Here is a 20,670-nt window from a genome sequence, read left to right on the forward strand (position 1 = left end):
ATCCCATAGTTCCATGCCCATATACCCATCATACATATTCGCCATCCCATAGTCGAGTGCCCATATACCCATCACACATCCTTCACCTCATAGTCCCATGCCCATATACCCATCATACATATCCTCCATCCCATAGTCCCGTGCCCATATACCCATCATACACATCCGCCATCTCATAGTCCCGTGCCCATATACCCGTCTTACATATCCTCCATCCTATAGTCCAGTGCCCATATACCCATCAGACATCCTCCATCCCATAGTCCCGTGCCCATATACACATCCGCCATCCCATAGTCCCGTGCCCATATACACATCCGCCATCCCATAGTCCCGTGCCCATATACCCGTCAAACATATCCTCTATCCCATAGTCGAGTGCCCATATACCCATCACACATCCTCCATCCCATAGTCCCGTGCCCATATACATATCCGCCATCCCATAGTCCCGTGCCCATATACCTGTCATACATATCCTCCATCCCATAGTCCAGTGCAAAAATATACCCATCACACATCCTCCATCCCATAGTCCCGTTCCCATATACCCATCATACATATCCTCCATCCCATAGTCCGGTGCCCATATACTCACACACATCCTCCAATCCATAGTCAGCCATTATGACATCATAATGAGCGGCGGCGGGGCTTGCAACCTTTGATGACATCAGCGTCGCCATGGCAACCATTGTGACATCATAATGAGGGGCGTGGCTTGATACGCACACACTGCTTCCCCAGTATGCAAATAGGGGCATTGTGACATCATAATGAGGGGCGGGGCTTGACACGCACACACTTTTCCCCCCAGTATGTAGATAGGGGCAAAATTGTTTGGTGAATTGGAACGTGCGGGGTTAAAATTTCACTTCACAACATAGCTTAGGACGCTCTCGGGGTCCAGACGTGTGACTGTGCCAAATTTTGTGGCTGTAGCTGCGACGGTGCGGATGCCTATCCCGGACATACACACACATACATACATACACACATACATACACACTTTGAGCTTTATATATATTAGATTAAATATATCCATTTTTTCCAATCTAATAGCATCAGCAGATGTGATTACCATATTTTTCGGACTATAAGACGCACCTAGGTTTTATAGGAGGAATTTAGAAAAGAAAATTGAAGCAAAAAATATGGTGTATTCTGTGCTTAACCCCTTTCTGACATTAGACGTACTATCCCGTCCATGTGACCTGAGACTTAATGCCCACAGACGGGATAGTACGTCATAGCGATCAGTGGCGCCCCCGGGGGGGAGCGCCGCTGATCGTGGCTGGGTGTCAGCTGATTATCACAGCTGACACCCGGCACTATGTGTCAGGGGGGATCAGGGACCGCCCCCGGCACGTTAACTCCAGGCACACTGCGATCAAACATGATCGCAGTGTACCGGGGGATTAGGGAAGCATCGGCAAGGAGGGGGCTCCCTCCGTGGTTCCCTGCGACTCCCAGCGCTGCGCTGCTCTGCGGGCCTCCTTCCCTGCATGTCCACGGATCCAATATGGCCGCGGGGGCCTGCAGGGAGGCGGCTTCCTCAGTGCCTGCAGAGCGCTGTGTGACGTGTTAGATCAGCGATCTGACACATGACAGTGATGTCCCCCACCCCCCCCCAGGACAATAAAACAAAGTAAAAAAAAAAGTGTAAAAATAATGTATAAAAAAAATCGCTAAATAAATTTAAAAAAAAAAATTCCCTAATTCATTTTTTGGAAAAACAAAACCATAAAAGTACACATATATAGTATCGCCGTGTCCGTAACGACCCGCCCTATAAAACTGTCCCACTAGTTAACCCCTTAAGTAAACCCCTTAAAAAAATAAAGCATTGTTTTTCGCTTTGTTTTTTATCATTGTACCGCCGAACAAAAAGTGCAATAACGCGCGATCAAAAAGACGGCTATAAATAACCATGGTACCGCTGAAAGCGTCATCTTGTCCCACAAAAAGTGTGCCATGGCACAGCATCATCAGCGAAAAAATAAAAAAGTTATAGCTCGCAGAATAAAGTGATGCAAAAATAATTATTTTTTATATAAAATTGTTTTTATTGCATAAAAACGCCGAAACATAAAAAAAAGACATAAATGAGGTATCGCTGTAATAGTACTGACCCGAAGAATAAAACCACTTTATCAATTTTACCACACGCGGAACGGTGTAAACGCACTCCCCAAAAGAAGTTAATGAAATGCTGGTCTTTGTTCATTCTGCGTCCCAAAAATCGGAATAAAAAGCGATCAAAAAATGTCACATGCCCGAAAATGCTACCAATTAAAACGTCAACTCGTCCCGCAAAAAATAAGACCTCACATGACTCGGTGGGTCAAAATATGGAAAAATCAAAAAGTTCTCAAAATGTGGTGATGCAAAACCTATTTTTACAATAAAAAGCGTCTTATAGCGTGCAACAGCTGCCAAACATAAAAACGCGCTTTAAATAGTAAATCAAGCCCCCCCTTAGTTAGGCATAAATAATAAAATTAAAAAAACTGTATTTATTTCCATTTTCCCATTAGGGCTAGGGTTAGGGCTGAGATTAGGGTTAGGGGTGTGTTGGGGTTAGGGTTGGAGTTAGAATTGGGGGGATTTCCACTGTTTAGGCACATCAGGTGCTCTCCAAACGCAACATGGCGTCTGATCTCAATTCCAGCCAATTCTGCGTTGAAAAAAGTCAAACGGTGCTCCTTCCCTTCCAAACTCTGCCATGCTCCCAAACAGTGGTTTACCCCCCACATATGGGGTATCAACCTACTCAGGACAAATTGCACAACAACTTTTGGTGTCCAATTTCTCCTGTTACCCTTGGGAAAATAAAAAATTGGGGGCAAAAATATCATTTTTGTGGAAAAAATAATTTTTATTCTTGGGTCTACGTTATAAACTTCTGTGAAGCACTTGGGGGTTCAAAGTGCTCACCACACATCTAGATAAGTTCCTTGGTGGGTCTAGTTTCCAAAATGGGGTCACTTGTGGGGAGTTTCAACAGTTTAGGCACATCAGTGACTCTCCAAACGTGACATGACACCCGCAGACCATTCCATCAAAGTCTGCATTCCAAAACGTCACTACTTCCTTTCCAAGCCCCGACGTGTGCCCATACAGTAGTTTTCTACTACATATCGGGTATCCGCGTACTCAGGACAAATTACACAACAACTTTTGGGGTCCAATTTCTCCTGTTACCCTTGGGAAAATAAAAAAATGGGGACTAAAAGATCATGTTTGTGGAAAAAATGATTGTTTTTATTTTCACTCCCGGGCGTTATAAACTTCTGTGAAGCCCTTGGGGGTTCAAAGTGCTCACTACACATCTAGATAAGTTCCTTGGGGGGTCTAGTTTCCAATATGGTGTCATTTGTGGGGGGGGGGGTTTCCACTGTTCTGGCATATCAGGGACTTTCCAAATGCGACATGACATCCGATCTCAATTCCAGCCAAAAGAGCCAAATGGCGCTGCTTCCCTTTCGAGCTCTGCCATGCGCCCAAATAGTCGTTTACCCCCACTTATGGGGTATCAGCATACTCAGGACAAATTACACAATAACTTTTTGGTGTCCTGTTATCCTTGGAAAAATACAAATTGGGGGTGAAAAGATCATTTTTGTGGAAAAAATATGATTTATTAATTGTACGGCTGTACGTTATAAACTTCTGTGAAGCCCTTGGGGGTTCAAAGTTCTCCACATATCTAGATAAGTTCCTGGGGGGGTCTAGTTTCCAAAATGGGGTCACTTGTTGGGGGTTTCCACTGTTTAGGCACATCAGGGGCTCTCCAAACGTAACATGGCGTCCGATCTGAATTCCAGCCAATTTTGCAGTGAAAAAGTCAAACGGCGCTCCTTCCCTTCTGAGCTCTGCCATGCGCCGAAACAGTGGCTCCCCCTGACATATCAGGTATCAGTGTACTCAGGACAAATTGCACAATAACTTTTGCAGTCCAATTTCTCCTGTTACCCTTGGTAAAATAAAAAAAATTAGACCTCAATTAATTTTTTTGTGAAAAAAAGTTGAATGTTCATTTTTTTAAACATTCAAAAAATTCCTGTGAAGCACCTTTAAGGTTAATGAACTTCTTGAATGTGGTTTTAAGTACCGTCAGGGGTGCTCTTTTTAGAATGGTGTCACTTTTGGGTATTTTCGATCATATAGACCCCTCAAAGTAACTTCAAATGTGATGTGGTCCCTAAAAATAAAATGGTGGTGTAAAAACTTTTAACCCTTATAAATTCCTACCAGAAAAAAATGTTTGTTCCCAAATTGTGCTGATGTAAAGTAAACATGTGGGAAATGTTGTTTATTAAGTTTTTTTGTGTGCCATATCTCTGTGATTTAAGGGCATAAAAATTCAGAGTTGGAAAATTGCGAAATTTTCAAATTTTTTGCCAAATTTCCGTTTTTTTCACAAATAAACGCAAATTCTATCAATGAAATTTTACCACTAACATGAAATACAATATGTCACGAGAAAACAATGTCCGAATCACCGGGATTCATGGAAGCCTTCCAGAGTTATGACTTCATAAAGGGACAGTGGTCAGAATTGTAAAAATTGGCCCGGTCAGGAACGTGCAAACCACCCTTGGGGTAAAGGGGTTATTATCACCTATCCTGGTATATATAGTCCCCTCATCCCCATCCTGTTATGCATGGCCCCCTCATCTCTAACCTGGTATGCACATCCCTCTCATCCCTATCCTGGTATTTAAGACCCCCTTATCCCTATCCTGTTATGCATGGTTCCCTCATTCCTATCCTGGTATGCATGTCCCCCTCTTCGCTATCCTGGTATTCATGGTCCCCTTATCCCTATCCTGTTATGCATGGTTCCCTCATGCCTATCCTGGTATGCATGGCCCCCTCACCCCCATCCTGATATGCACGACCCCCTCATTCCCATCCTGTATTCATGGCCCCCTCATCCCTATCCTGGTAAACATGGCACCCTCATTCCCATCCTGGTGTGCATGGCTGCCTCATACCTATACTGGTATTAATGGCCCCTTCATCCCTATCCTGGTATGCATGTTCCCCTCATACCCATCCTGGTATGCATGGTCCCCTAACCCTATACTGGTATCCACGCCCCCCTCATCCCCATCCTGGTATGCACGTTCCCCTCATCCTCATCTGGGTATGCATGGCCCCCCTCATCCCTCTCCTGGTATGCATGGCCCCTTCATCCCCATCCTGGTATGCATGGCCTCCTCATCCCTAGCCTGGGAGGCATGTCCCCATCCTTATCCTGGTATGATTGGCCCCCATCAGAACAACATACAAAAACCAAACCATTATACTTCTCCTCCCTGCGCGCCCTCGCAGCGTCTCATTCCGATGCCAGCAGCTGCTTTACTCTTGTAAGCAGCAGATGGCAGTGACATCATGTGATGCTTAGAAGCAGAGAACAGCTGCCTGAGTACTCACTGCTCTCCATGCCGGGACTATGTGCGTGGAGAGCAGTGAATATTCATTGCTTTTTAAAAGCGGGCACAGTGTTAGCCGCAGCCGTCTGGTTCCTGCATCTGACGGACTTTCACATGTGCTGCTACTGAAGGTAATGAATATTCACTTCATTCCTTGCCTTTGGGAGTGGAGATCAGTGACTATTCATTCTCTTAAGTAGCGAGCACACACGAACACCCTGCAGCTGCAGGACGCCGGCTACTGCGGCTAACATCTTGTTGATATGCAGTGAATATTCATTTTTCTTTAGCAGCGGGCACAGTAGTTGCCATAGCCGCCGACTCCTGCCTCTTGTGACCCGCTGCTTGCTCACCTCCCCACCACAGCTTGAACAGATAAATCCGAACTATAAGATGCACCCCCCATTTTCTTCCACATTTTTTGAGGACAAAAGTGTGTCTTATAGTCCGAAAAATACGGTAATTGTGGTAAATGTAATGTTGTATATAATATTCATTGTAGCATATTGATCCTATTTAGTTGCAGATATAATAGTCATGAAGCTTGACTAAAATAAAGCAAAGTATCATAACCTGATATTCTATACCATCCATGACATTTTTCAGCTGCAGGTCTCACTGTATTGCACTTACTAGCTGTACCTAGATTTGAAATGTTTTATATTTAATGTTTAGCATTATTAAAAAGCCCTACGGCTTGTATTTCAGAACATTTGTATTAAATTACCATTTAGTCTTGCATTGGTCAATAAGCACCAGCTGACAAATAAAGTGCATGTGTTATTGTAATTTCTGAAATGCCCGGAGATGCTGAGATATTGCATCATGTATGGGGATCAAAATTATAAAATTTCTTCACAAGTGAGAATATTATGCCCAAATAGAATGGACTCTCCATTAATTTTTCACATGCAGTAAACTGGTACAATATAGCTATAAATGATTAGTCAGGCCATGGGACTCTACATAAGCTCTATGTAGGGCTGTGTTTTCACTTTTTCTTAACTGTTCGCTTTCGAGGGGCAGAATCACATGGTAAAAATGCAGAAGAAGAGTGAAAAAAATAAAGCTTTATAAACTATTTTAAATCAATGCGGGTTTAGGTTTAAAAAAAAACTTGATCATGAGGGATCTATCAAAATTATAAGCCATAATTCCAAGGTAAACAGCCAATCTAAACAAGCAGAAAATAATGGTTTATTACATTTATAATTACCTTGAAAAAAAAAGCAATTTGTTTACCCTTTATTGGGTCTCATTATTTGTGTTCTGTGTTTATTGTGCTCACTCTGTAGTTAATTGTCATGTTAACTTTACGTATTTAATGGACAGGTCAATACCAATGTACTTTAATATTTTCCTACTTTTTGTGCTATAGAAACAGTTTGGAGGAAAAGCATTGATGTGCTTTTGTGTTGTAATTTTATGCAATATCTAATATATAAAGCTCAATGTGTGTGTCTGTATACAGTGGGGAAAAAAAGTATTTAGTTAGTCAGCAATAGTGCAAGTTCCACCATTTAAAAAGATGAGAGGCGTCTGTAATTTACATCATAGGTAGACCTCAACTATGGGAGACAAACTGAGAAAAAAAAATCCTGAAAATCACATTGTCTGTTTTTTTTTCATTTTATTTGCATATTATGGTGGAAAATAAGTATTTGGTCAGAAACAAGCAATCAAGATTTCTGGCTCTCACAGACCTGTAACTTCTTCTTTAAGAGTCTCCTCTTTCCTCCACTCATTACCTGTAGTAATGGCACCTGTTTAAACTTGTTATCAGTATAAAAAGACACCTGTGCACACTCTCAAACAGTCTGACTCCAAACTCCACTATGGTGAAGACCAAAGAGCTGTCAAAGGACACCAGAAACAAAATTGTAGCCCTGCACCAGGCTGGGAAGACTGAATCTGCAATAGCCAACCAGCTTGGAGTGAAGAAATCAACTGTGGGAGCAATAATTAGAAAATGGAAGACATACAAGACCACTGATAATCTCCCTCGATCTGGTGCTCCACGCAAAATCCCACCCCGTGGGGTCAGAATGATCACAAGAACGGTGAGCAAAAATCCCAGAACCACGCAGGGGGACCTAGTGAATGAACTGCAGAGAGCTGGGACCAATGTAACAAGGCCTACCATAAGTAACACACTACGCCACCATGGACTCAGATCCTGCAGTGCCAGACGTGTCCCACTGCTTAAGCCTGTACATGTCCGGGCCCGTCTGAAGTTTGCTAGAGAGCATTTGGATGATCCAGAGGAGTTTTGGGAGAATGTCCTATGGTCTGATGAAACCAAACTGGAACTGTTTGGTAGAAACACAACTTGTCGTGTTTGGAGGAAAAAGAATACTGAGTTGCATCCATCAAACACCATACCTACTGTAAAGCATGGTGGTGGAAACATCATGCTTTGGGGCTGTTTCTCTGCAAAGGGGCCAGGACGACTGATCCGGGTACATGAAAGAATGAATGGGGCCATGTATCGTGAGATTTTGAGTGCAAACCTCCTTCCATCAGCAAGGGCATTGAAGATGAAACGTGGCTGGGTCTTTCAAAATGACAATGATCCAAAGCACACCGCCAGGGCAACGAACGAGTGGCTTCGTAAGAAGCATTTCAAGGTCCTGGAGTGGCCTAGCCAGTCTCCAGATCTCAACCCTATAGAAAACCTTTGGAGGGAGTTGAAAGTCCGTGTTGCCAAGCGAAAAGCCAAAAACATCACTGCTCTAGAGGAGATCTGCATGGAGGAATGGGCCAACATACCAACAACAGTGTGTGGCAACCTTGTGAAGACTTACAGAAAACGTTTGACCTCTGTCATTGCCAACAAAGGATATATCACAAAGTATTGAGATGAAATTTTGTTTCTGACCAAATACTTATTTTCCACCATAATATGCAAATAAAATGAAAAAAAAACAGACAATGTGATTTTCTGGATTTTTTTTTCTCAGTTTGTCTCCCATAGTTGAGGTCTACCTATGATGTAAATTACAGACGCCTCTCATCTTTTTAAGTGGTGGAACTTGCACTATTGCTGACTGACTAAATACTTTTTTTCCCCACTGTATGTATGTATGTCCGGGATTGGCATCCACACCGTCGCAGCTACAGTCACACGTCTGGACCTCAAGAGCGTCATAGGCTATGTTGTGAGGTGACATTTTAACCCCGCACGTTCCAATTCACCAAACAATTTTGCCCCTACCTACATAATGGGGAAAAAGTGAAAGGAAAAGTGTTGGAGGCAAATTGACAGCTGCCTGATGTGAACAAGGGGGAATTAAAGAATGAGAGCGATGGCGCCAAAGAGTATATACCGTACAGTTGCTAAGGTGGGGCCCTGACATGGGGTACTCACCACACACAGGGATATGAACACACACACAAGATGCGCCACACACTACCACGTGCTTCAACACATATACCACCCTCAGCACACATTTCACCATACATACACCAACCTCGCCACATAAAAGTCGAAACACAAAAGTCGCCACTCAAAACTCGCCACACTGTCCCAGAGCTGTTTAAAAGATGAAAAATGAGCTGTGATTGGTTGCTATCAGCAACAGTTTTCTTTGTAGACAGTTGTGGTAACTGAGGCCTATTATTCTTATCATTTCTATGGTGTTATCATCCTTCTGTAAAGCTGGAAATAACACAGTTTATTACCGTGCCAACACAGACCACCCTCTGACACAGACTGCAGGGGGAGCCCAGTATCACACAGGATAGGAATAGATACACGGCTGAGCAGTCAGTATCACACAGGATAGGATTAGATACACCGCTCAGCTGTCAGTATCACACAGGAGAAGATTAGACACATGGCTCAGCAGGCAGTATCACACAGGATAGGATTAGATACACAGCTCAGCAGTCAGTATCACACAGGAGAGGATTAGACACATGGCTCAGCAGGCAGTATCACACAGGATAGGATTAGATACACAGCTCAGCAGTCAGTAACACACAGGATAGGATTAGATACACAGCTCAGCAGTCAGTATCACACAGGATAGGAATAGATACACAGCTCAGCAATCAGTATCACACAGGAGAGGATTAGACACATGGCTCAGCAGGCAGTATCACACAGGATAGGATTAGATAAAAACCATCCCTCGACCAAAACTGTGCCGCTAACTATAGACCTGTCTCTAATCTTCCCTTCATCTCTAAACTCCTGGAACGCCTGGTCCACTCCCCTCTGATCCGCTATCTCTCTGATAACTCTCTTCTCGACCCTCTCCAATCTGGTTTCCGCTCTCTACACTCTACTGAAACTGCCCTCACTAAAGTCTCTAATGATCTACTAACAGCTAAATCTAACTGTCACTACTCCATGCTAATTCTCTTGGATCTCTCTGCAGCATTCGACACAGTGGATCATCAGCTCCTCCTCACTATGCTCCGCTCCATCAGCATCAAGGACACCGTTCTCTCCTGGTTTTCCTCCTATCTCTCTGACCGCTCCTTTACTGTATCTTTTGCCGGCCCCTCCTCCTCTCATCTTCCCCTTACTGTTGGGGTTCCTCAAGGATCGGTTCTAGGCCCCCTCCTCTTCTCCTTGTACACTGCCCTTATTGGTAAAACAATCAGTAGATTTGGTTTCCAGTACCATCTCTATGCTGATGACACCCAATTATACGCTTCTTCTCCTGACATCACGCCGCTGTGTCTAACATCATGTCCTCACTATATTTGAAACTGAACCTGTCAAAGACTGAACTCCTTGTGTTTCCTCCCTCTACTAATGCACCTATACCCGACACTGCCATTTCCGTGTGTGGTTCCACTATTACTCCCCAGCAACATGCCCGCTGTCTTGGGTTCATACTTGACTCCGAGCTTTCATTCACCCCCCACATCCAATCACTGGCTTGCTCTTGTTATCTGCATCTCAAAAACATTTCTAGAATTCGACCTTTTCTTACCTTTGACTCTGGAAAAACTCTTACTGTTTCTCTTATTCATTCTCGTCTGGACTATTGTAACTCTCTTCTAATCGGTCTCCCTCTTACCAAACTTTCCCCCCTCCCATCTGTCTTGAATGCTGCAGCCAGGATCATATTCCTCGCCAATCGTTACACCGATGCCTCTACCTTGTGCCAGTCCTTACACTGGCTACCCATCCACTCCAGAATCCAGTACAAACTTATTGCCCTCACCCACAAAGCACTCCATGGCTCAGCACCACCCTACATCTCCTCCCTTGTTTGTCTACCACCCTACCGTGCCCTCCGTTCTGCTGATGACCTGAGGTTAGCATCCTCGATAATCAGAACCTCCCACTCCCGTCTCCAAGACTATACACGTGCTGCGCCAATTCTTTGGAATGCACTTCCCAGGTCAATACGAGTAGTCCCCAATCCCTACAATTTTAAGCGTGCCCTGAAAACTCATTTATTCACACTGGCCTACCGCCTCAACACATTAACCTAACTATCCCTGTGTGGCACAGCCAAAAGTTTTACCATAACCAGGTTCCCCCGCATCATGTTCCCACATGCTTTATGCATCTATTAGCCCTCTGTGTCTGCACTGTTACACACTTAATATTATGGCTGGTCTAAACAATCAGGACAATTGTTACCACCCACCTTTCTTGTCTCCCCTTTTTCCCTCATAGATTGTAAGCTTGCGAGCAGGGCCCTCATTCCTCTTGGTATCTGTAATGATCTATGTGATTGTTATGCTGTAATGTCTATCGTCTGTACAAGTCCCCTCTGAAATGTAAAGTGCTGCGGAATATGTCGGCGCTATGGAAATAAAATGTATTATTATTATTATAAGTGGAAAAGTGTTTTTAAAACATTGTTTTTCAGGTTTTCATTTTTTTTATAGTTCAGCTTTGAAACAAGCTTGATCTCTCATCATGCACTACAATATGTCTGCATTACAGTGTAAAAGGGCCAAACTTGCCTTAAATATGGTTCATTTATTGATTTATTTTAATTTATTAGTTTGAGGAGTTGCTTGAGGTGTAGGCACTTGTTATAATGTTAAGCAGGACCTGTCATCAGGTAACTAGTGGCCAGTCTTGCTCTTATTTTATTTCCACTGGTTTCCTGAGAATTTTTTTTTTTTTAATTCACCTTATGGTTCCAAACATATAGGCCTTTTATTTTGTGCTAATTTTTATTATCTTTACCAAAGGGGTTAGCTCACAGGGTAATAATGAAAAGCAGCCTGTGGGCACGCCCCCAGAGATTCCTGTGAGCATGCAGAGCAGCCTGTTAACACGCCTCCAAAGAATCCTATGAGAATGCAGAGCAGCCTTTGGACACACCCCCAGAGATTCCTGTGAGCATGCAGAGCAGCCTGTGAACACGCCCCCAGAGGTTCCTGTGAGCCATACTCCATTGCTGAAGAACATAAAGTTCTCTGGTACCATGTGGGGGATATAAAGCAAAAAAGGCATACTCGGGGGAGCAGTGAGAACAATATAGAAGCAAAAACTGGCACCTTTTGATTTGGTGACAGGCCGTCTTTAAATTGTACTTTGCTCTGCCTCTATTTTTTTTATTGTGACCACAAAATTTCCATATGACAAATGGTAATACAAATTTATGAATGAATCATAACATTAAAAAGTTGTTCTGATTCATAATTTTCTTGACTAGTGCATAATTAAGATGTGGGTGTCCGTATCTGTTTGAGGTATATAAGTGAGAGTTTGTGAAAGCATGGGTGTTAAAATTCTCCAAATAAACTCTATCTGAACATATGGAACTGGTATTGCTTCTTATTGGAGTTTAGAAACAAGCAGGCTTTCCGTTTGCTGCTCAATTACATCTTTTCTTTTATTTTGCATGTAGATTGCCTACATTGAAAATTGTACAAAATCTCAGCAAAAAAAATTAATTGATGTAAAGTATAGTATTTTTCCGTACATTATACTGACGTAACTCTCTGAAAGTTTCCCTTTTGTGTGATTACAGCTGCAGTGGAAGCCTGCGTTCTTCATGGTCTGAGACGCAGGGCTGCTGGATTTTTGCGCAGTAACAAGATCGCCGCATTATTTATGAAAGTGGGAAAGAGCTTTCCTCTTGCAGATGAGCTTTGCAGGAAGGTACAGGATCTTGAACAGCTTTTAGAGAGCAAGTAAGAAATTTACATTTCCAGAAAATCTTTTAGTATAATTATTATTTTCACCCAATTTATATAGATGAAGCAATGCCGCAATCACTAAATTGTAGGTTTTCGGCTGCTTTTATTATAATTCTAGTTCAAGTTTCTTTAATGCCATAACAGCAAGCTGAGAGAATGGGATTTTGTCCACTGTTAAACACTTTTATGGTTAAAATAATACCAAATATATCTGTAATACTTGGTGTCTCAGAACCTAACTTATTTCGGAGTTTGTTTCATTTTATTTTGTATTTTATTTTGATTTTGTTTATTTTATCTGCTGTAGATCTTTGAATGCTGAGCTTTGTATTACCTCCTCCCCCACCACCAAGTGGCAGCTTTCTGCCTATGCATAGCGTACACAGAAAGCTGGGCGGGGTTATGCAGAGCTCCGCATTGAGAGCCGCAGCATACAAAACTGGGATTTTATCGAAATTGAACCAAGTAGCTCAGTTAGGATATGTGCAAATGTCTTCCACACTTGGGCAAATCCCCCGAATATACCAAGAGCAAGACGCTTCAGGAAACGCTGGCATTTCTTTCATGAAGCATCTTTTTTGTCGGTTCCAAATAACTTTTTCTTAATTTTTGGCCATGATTTTTTGAGCCATCCCATTTCCTTGAATTGTAAAGTATAGAGCATCTTCAGAATGGAAAATGTCTGAAGAATGATCAGCTCACTCCTTTAGACCACTTGGTGTCTTGGAAACCTGGAGTGTTTAAAGGGAATCTGTCACCCCTTTTTTGAGATATCATATAATGATATCATTCAATTGTGTGTCACATAAGGATTCTCTTAGTACTTTTGCTTCCCCCTGACCCTGCACCTTTCATGCATAAATAGCTTTTTTATATCGGTTCAGATGTATGTAAACTGCTGTGGTCCGGTCCGCTGGGCGGGGTTATTCACCTCCCCCCCCCCTCCCTGTCTTGCTCTATGCATTTCTTCTTGTTGAGAGCAAGACAGGGAGGGGGGAGCAGTTGAATAAGCCCCGCCCATCGGACCGGACCGTGGCAGTTTACATACATCTGAACCGATATAAAAAAGGTATTTATGCATGAAAGGTGCGGGGTCAGGGGGAAGCAAAAGTACTAAGAGAATCCTTATGTGACACACAATTGAATGATATCATTATATGATATCTCAAAAAAGGGGTGACAGATTACCTTTAAAAGACGCTCAAAAAACGGAACATATGCACAGCAATTTGTTTTTACATGGAAATGCATATGGTCACTGGTTTAGGCATTGTGTGGGAGATTATTCAAGTGATTTTCACCGCAGACCTGCTTGAAATGATGTGTGCACATTCCCTAAGTGACACATTGCTGGAATCAGAGTCTCTGCCCCTATATCAGGCTGCTCCCCAATGGGGTAGCAAAAACCTGGTGGCAGATTGTCTTTAAACCATAAAACAATGTCATGATGCGCTCTATTCTGTCTGATGCAAACTGTTCCTCATTTGTCTAGCTCTTTTACTCTCACTGACCTGCCTGACATTTATTTCTAGGAAGAATCAAATGCAAGGTGCCCAGGAAACTGTTCGCAAGAACCAGAGACTTCCTAATCTATCACCGCAGGCCATCAAGCATCTATGGATTCGTACAGCACTTATTGAAAAAGTGTTAGATAAAATTGTTCTTCACTTAGTGGAAAATTCCAGGTAAACGCATGATTTTTCTCTGACCTAGCTAAATACTGTTACTGTGTATTCAGTTGATTTCTTTGTCGTTGCTGGACACAGATTTAAATGTGATTTTTATATATACAGTCTATTGTAGCTTTTACATAATTTTGGCTAATTGATTTGTTAAGACTTTGATCAGTCTTACATTTAAAACCTGCATAATTTGTTTTCTTAACCCTTTCAAGACATTGTATGTACCAGTACCTATTTTGCAGTGCGTTCCCGCAAAGGAACGCATTGGTATTTTCTGACGATTGTGTGGGCACAGGAGCGGTGCCTGCGCGATTGCTTCTGGGAGCTCAACTTAAGTCATTGGTCCCCAACCTTTCTGACCTTGAGAGCTACATCCAGCCCTGAGTGAGGGTCGCGATCAGCATCCAGCTCTGAGAGAGGGTCTCGAGCCATGTTCAGCTTTGAGAGATGGTCACGAGCCACATCTGGCACCCACATTCCCTCACATTAGTAGCAACCAAAGCCCCTATTATGGGTATAATGACAGCCAAAGCTTTTCCACAGAAGCAGTTGTAAGACAGCACTTACTGCATGTGTTGGGGGACACTCGCTTGGCAACAGGATTAAGGCACACAGGAGCATTTTTTTTCGCTTAAACAGTCCATGCAGTTTATTATGCACTCATAAACCACTTGAGGCCATGTTACATATCACAGGCCTAACATATAGTCCACTGTCAACTTCATAGTACACGTTGTTATGATTGAGTCACCGAGGAGGAGAGCAAGCCCAAGCTAAGCCACAGAAAACCAGAGAGGTTGGTAACTAAGCGGATTGCACACCCCTTATCATATCCACACAACTAGCAGTAGCCGTGGATCGTGCCTACGATGATCCTAGACGCCTTGGCACAGCCGAAGAGCTAACTAAGCCTAAAGCAAGAAAGGGGAAATCTAAACTGCCCCAGAGCAGACCCCAAAGGAATCGATAGCCCCCAAACATATATTGTCAGTGAGACAAGATGAAAACACAAACGCAGGTAGGAAAATAGACTGAGCAAACGATGGTGCCCACACTGACTAGACAGGAAAGGAAAGACACTGTCTGCAATCACGCAAAAAACCCTGCAAAAAGGTCCAACACGTCTGATGCAAAAATACTGAAGTCGCACGACTTCGCCCACTACACTGGGTGCAGAATTATGAGGCAAATGAGTATTTTGGTCACATCATCCTTTTTATTCATGTTGTCCTACTCCAAGCTGTATAGGCTTGAAAGCTAACTGCCAGTTATGTAAATCAGGTGATTTGCATCTCTGTAATGATGAGGGGTGTGGTCTAATGACATCAACACCCTATATAAGGTGTGCTTAATTATTAGGCAACTTCCTTTCCTTTGGCAAAATGGGTCCGAAGAAAGATTTGACGGACTCTGAAAAGTCCAAAATTGTGAAATGTCTTGCAGAGGGATGCAGCAGTCTTGAAATTGCCAAACTTTTGAAGCGTGATCACCGAACAATCAGGCATTTCAGCAAATATCCAACAGGGTCGCAAGAAGCGTGTTGATAAAAAAAAAGGCACAAAATAACTGCCCATGAATTGAGGAAAAGTCGTAGTTACTCACCGGTTAACGGTATTTTTCGGAGTCCATGACAGCACCACCCGAGAGAGGGGATCCGCCCTTCAGGAACAGGAAATCCTACAGATACATAAGGGCGACACCTCTCCCACGCATCAGTTGGTTTATAGAGCACAAGAGGACCACCGAGGTTAATAGCATAAATTATGTACAATACTTTACACAACTACTAATTACCAGTGTACATATAAGAGGAAGAAGTGCACACCCAAATTAAACTAAAGGGAGGGAATATACAGGTGCTGTCATGGACTCCGAAAAATACCGTTAACCGGTGAGTAACTACGACTTTATTCGGTCGTCCATGACAGTACCACCTGAGAGAATTACAGAGAGTAATAATTACTTTAGGGAGGGACTGTAGCCTGCAGAACCCTGACACCAAAGGAGAGGTCTGAGGAAGCACCCAGGTCTAGTCTATAATGGTTGTAAAAGGTGCTCGGAGAGGACCAAGTAGCTGCCTTACGTATCTGGTCGATCGACACCTCCGATCTCTCTGCCCACGAGGTTGCCATGGCCCTGGTGGAATGCGCCCTCAGCTTGCCAGGAGCCAGTTTGCCCTTTGAGGTGTAGTGTATGCTAAAGAAATTGCCTCCCTAATCCACCTCGCTACCGAGCTTTTTGAAGCCCTAAGGCCCTTCCTAGTGCCCTGATAGGAGATAAACAAGGCATTATCTTTTTTCCAGGGGTCGGTAACTGCCAGGTACTCTAGGAGACATCTCCTAACGTCTAGAGTGTGTAATTTCCTTTCCTTATCGTTCCTGGGATTAGGGAGGAAGGTTGGAAGGACTATCTATGGAAACTGGAGGCTACTTTAGGCAGGTATGCTGGATCGGGTGTAAGAATTACCCTGTCGTCCCTGAATTGTATGTAATGTGGAAGTCTAGATAACGCCTGGATGTCACTTACTCTACGGGCTGATGTCAATGCTACCAGAAGAGCCACTTTAAGTGACAGGTTTTTGGTGGAGGCTGATGAAATAGGCTCAAACGGGGCCTCCGTCATGGCCGTGAGGACTAGGTTTAGATCCCATGGCACAAATTTATTTGTTACTACCGGTCTGGACCTGCCTGTTGCCTTAATAAATCTATTGATCCAATAGTTTCTGGTGATGTTGCAGTTAAAAAGCGCCCCTAAGGCCGACACCTGTACTTTAAGGGTGCTGGTGGAGAGCCCCATGTCCAGACCTCTTTGTAAGAAGTCTAAGATCTGCGCTATGGGAGTGGACTGCCCAGCTACTACCCCTGAACCCTGAAGGAATCTTTTCTAGATCCTAACGTAAATTTTGGTTGTCATTGGCTTTCTGCTTTTGAGCAGGGTGTTGATTAGGGCTGGGGAGAAACCTTTCTCATTTAGCTGTGTCCGTTCAAAATCCACGCCGTCAGATGTAGGCCAGCCACCTGAGGATGGTAAACTGGGCCCTGGGATAGGAGATCTGGGATGTTTGGTAGGACCCAAGGGCCAGATGCGGACATGGTCCTGAGACATGAGAACCATGCCCTCCTGGGCCAAAACGGGGCGATCACTATAATCCTCGCCTTGTCCTTCCTGACTTTCCTCATCACCAGTGGTAGTAGGGACAGGGGAGGGAAGGCATATGCTAGCCCGAAGTCCCATTTGATCAGAAGAGCATCTACTGCCAGAGGGCTTTCTCTTGGATTTAGCGTGCAGAACTGAGGCACTTTCCTGTTCTCTCTGGTGGCGAAGAGGTCCACTTCTGGCTGCCCCCATTTTTGTACGATCAAGTCGAAGATGGAGGTTTTTTAAGGACCATTCCCCTTGCCTTAAAAGGTTGCGGCTTAGGAAGTCTGCTGTGGTGTTTTCTTTTCCTTTTATGTGCAGAGCTGTTAAGGACAGGAGATGTTGCTCCGCCCATTGAAACAGCCACTCTGCTACCTTCATCAGGGGTCTGGAACGAGTCCCACCTTGGTGGTTGATGTAAGCCACGGTGACCTGATTGTCGGAGACTATTCGAACATGGTGACCCTGTAGATACATAAGAAGGTTTTTAACTGCCTGCTCCACGGTGGTTAGCTCTTTCAGGTTGGAGGACATTTCCAACTGATGGTACTCCCATAGGTCCTGGATTAAGACCTCCCCCATGTGGGCCCCCCAACCCATAGGGCTTGCGTGACTACCTGGGTTACATTATATTCCCAGGGCACCCCTCTGGCTAGATTGTTTTCGTCTAGCCACCAATCAAGGGACTTCAAAGTATGTTGGGACAAAGTCAACTGGCCTTCTAGATAACCGCCCAGGATTTTTTGATGACGTAAAACCTCGCCCTGTAGCACCCTTGTATGGAACTGGGCCCACCGAACCGCAGGGATGCAGGACGAGAGAGAACCTAGGAGGGACATCGCCTTCCTAAGGGACATGGTGGGGTTATTGGAGGCGTTCGAGACCTGATGACGTAGGCAAACTCATTTTTCGTGTGGAAGACGACACTCCTGATTCCGCGAATCTAGGGTTAGGCCCAAGAACTGCTGAACTCTCATGGGCTGTAGACGGGACTTCTTAATGTTTAGTAGCCACCCTAACTGTTCCAGAGCTGATTTTGCTTTTTGCAATTGATCCCCACAATGGTCTGCTGTTCTGCCTACAATAAGGAAGTCATCCAGGTAGGGGATTACCAGGATGTCTGATTCTCGTAGATGGGCCATAACCTCCGCCATAACTTTCGTGAACACCCGGGGGACGACTGCTATACCAAAGGGAAGGGCGACATATTGGAAATGCTGCAACGACCCCTCTAGATGAATCGCCACTCTAAGGAAACGCTGATGAGACGCATGGATGGGTATATGGTAGTCCAACACCACCATAAAGCAGTTTTCAAACAGTAACTTTATTGTGGAATTGATCGTTTCCATTTTAAATGGACGAATGACCAGGTATTTGTTGAGTGCCTTCAGGTTGATTATGGTCCTGTAAGAATTATCCGGTTTACGGACCAAAAATAGGGGGGTTTAAAAGCCTTCACCCTTCTCCGCCTCTGGTACCTTTATCAGTACTCCTTTATGGCATAGGTCATGGATTTCGGTCTCTATGGCAGCCTGTTCCGACAGGGAAGACCTGAGCTATGCCCGCGCCGCCGCGCCCGTCGACGCCCAGGGGAGAAAAGCCGGCCGGCATCTGACTTTCGGCCCGGCGCTACCGGCCCCGCCCCCCGCCGGCCGTGTCACTTCAGGCCTCCGTGAACGCACGGGGGCGCGCAGGCCGCCAGCGACACGGCGCCACCCGGCACGGCGCTCTCCGCACGCCACCGAGCCACAGCCGCCGGCCCCCGACCGCAACCAGACCAAGGGAGACCGCACCAGGAGGATCGGGGTCCAGGGGGGATCCATACTCACCTGTCGGCACAGGCCCTGGAGACAGGCATCCACCGGACCCCGCTCCCACCTGCTCCGCACACTGTTGTGTAGCCCTGCCCGGTCCCACCGTGGCGCTTCCAGGGGACCCCGCACTGCCCGAGGTAGGAGACGCCCCCCGCTACCTGAGTCGGACAGCCGGCCTGTGGATTCCATGATGGTACGATCTGTAGGGAATCCTGTCCTCCAGGAACATGAAATCAACTGATGCGTGGGAGAGGTGCCGCCCTTATGTATCTGTAGGATTTTCTGTTCCTGAAGGGAGGATCTCCTCTCTCAGGTGGTGCTGTCATGGACGACTGAATAAATCAAGCTTGAGGCTGCCAAGATGCCATTTGCCACCAGTTTTGCCATATTTCAGAGCTGCAATGTTTCGTTATCAAAAAGCTCAAGGTGTGCCATACTCTGGGACATGGCCAAGCTAAGGAAGGCTGAAAAATGTCGTCCACCTTTCAACAAGAAACATAAGATAAAACGTCAAGACTTGGCCAAGAAATATCTTGACTGATTTTTCTAAGGTTTTATGGACTGATGAAATGAGAGCGAATCTTGATTGACCAGATGGATGGGCACAAGGTTGGATCAGTAAAGGGCAGAGAGCTCCACTCCGACTCAGACGCCAGCAAGGTGGAGGGTGGGGTACTGGTATGGGATGAACTTGTGGGACCTTTTCGGGTTGAGGATGGCGTGAAGCTCAACTCCCAGACCTACTGGCAGTTTCTGGAAGACACCTTCTTCAAGCAGTGGTACAGGAAGAAGTCGGTATCGTTCAAGAAAAACATGATTTTCATGCAGGACAATGCTCCATCACATGCATCCAAATACTCCACAGCGTGGCTGGTCAGTAAAGGTCTAAAAAAAGAAAAAATAATGACATGGCCCCCTTGTTCACCTGATCTGAACCCCATAGAGAACCTGTGGTCCCTAATAAAATGTGAGATCTACAGGGAGTGAAAACATTACACCTCTCCGAACAGTGTTTGGCAGGCTGTGGTGGCTGCGGCGCGCAATGTTGATCGTAAACAGATCAAACAACTGACAGAATCTATGGATGGAAGGCTTTTGAGTGTCATCGTAAAGAAAGGTGGCTATATTGGTCACTGATTATTTTTTTTTTGTTTTTGAATGTCAGAAATGTTTATTTCTAAATTTTGTGTTGCTCTATTGGTTTTCTTGGTGAAAATAAACAAGTGAGATGGGTATATATTTGTTTTTTATTAAGTTGCCTAATAATTCTGCACTGTAATACATTAGTTACCTGTACAAACAGATATCCTCCTAAGATAACCAAATCTAAAAAAAAACACTCCAACTTCCAAAAATATTAACCTTTGATATCTGAGTCTTTTGGGTTGATTGAGAACATGGTTGTTATTCAGTAATAAAAAGAATCCTCTCAAATACAACTTACCTAATAATTTTGCACACGGTGTATAT

General features: G+C 44.4%; 1 protein-coding gene across 2 annotated transcripts in view; it reads left to right on the forward strand.

The window, feature by feature from the left end:
* SGSM1 (small G protein signaling modulator 1) overlaps positions 1 to 20,670 on the forward strand; it is a 444,365-nt gene that overhangs the window by 188,353 nt on the left and 235,342 nt on the right. For both annotated transcript variants that reach the window (XM_073582650.1, XM_073582649.1), the window contains exons 4-5: positions 12,395 to 12,557; positions 14,096 to 14,248. In XM_073582650.1, the coding sequence (XP_073438751.1) occupies positions 12,395 to 12,557; positions 14,096 to 14,248 (316 nt within the window). The remainder of the gene's footprint in view (positions 1 to 12,394; positions 12,558 to 14,095; positions 14,249 to 20,670) is intronic.

Source organism: Dendrobates tinctorius, unplaced genomic scaffold (genome assembly GCF_039654945.1).
Source record: "Dendrobates tinctorius isolate UK_male_01 unplaced genomic scaffold, ASM3965494v1 ptg000073l, whole genome shotgun sequence".
Classification (NCBI taxonomy): Eukaryota; Metazoa; Chordata; class Amphibia; order Anura; family Dendrobatidae; genus Dendrobates; species Dendrobates tinctorius.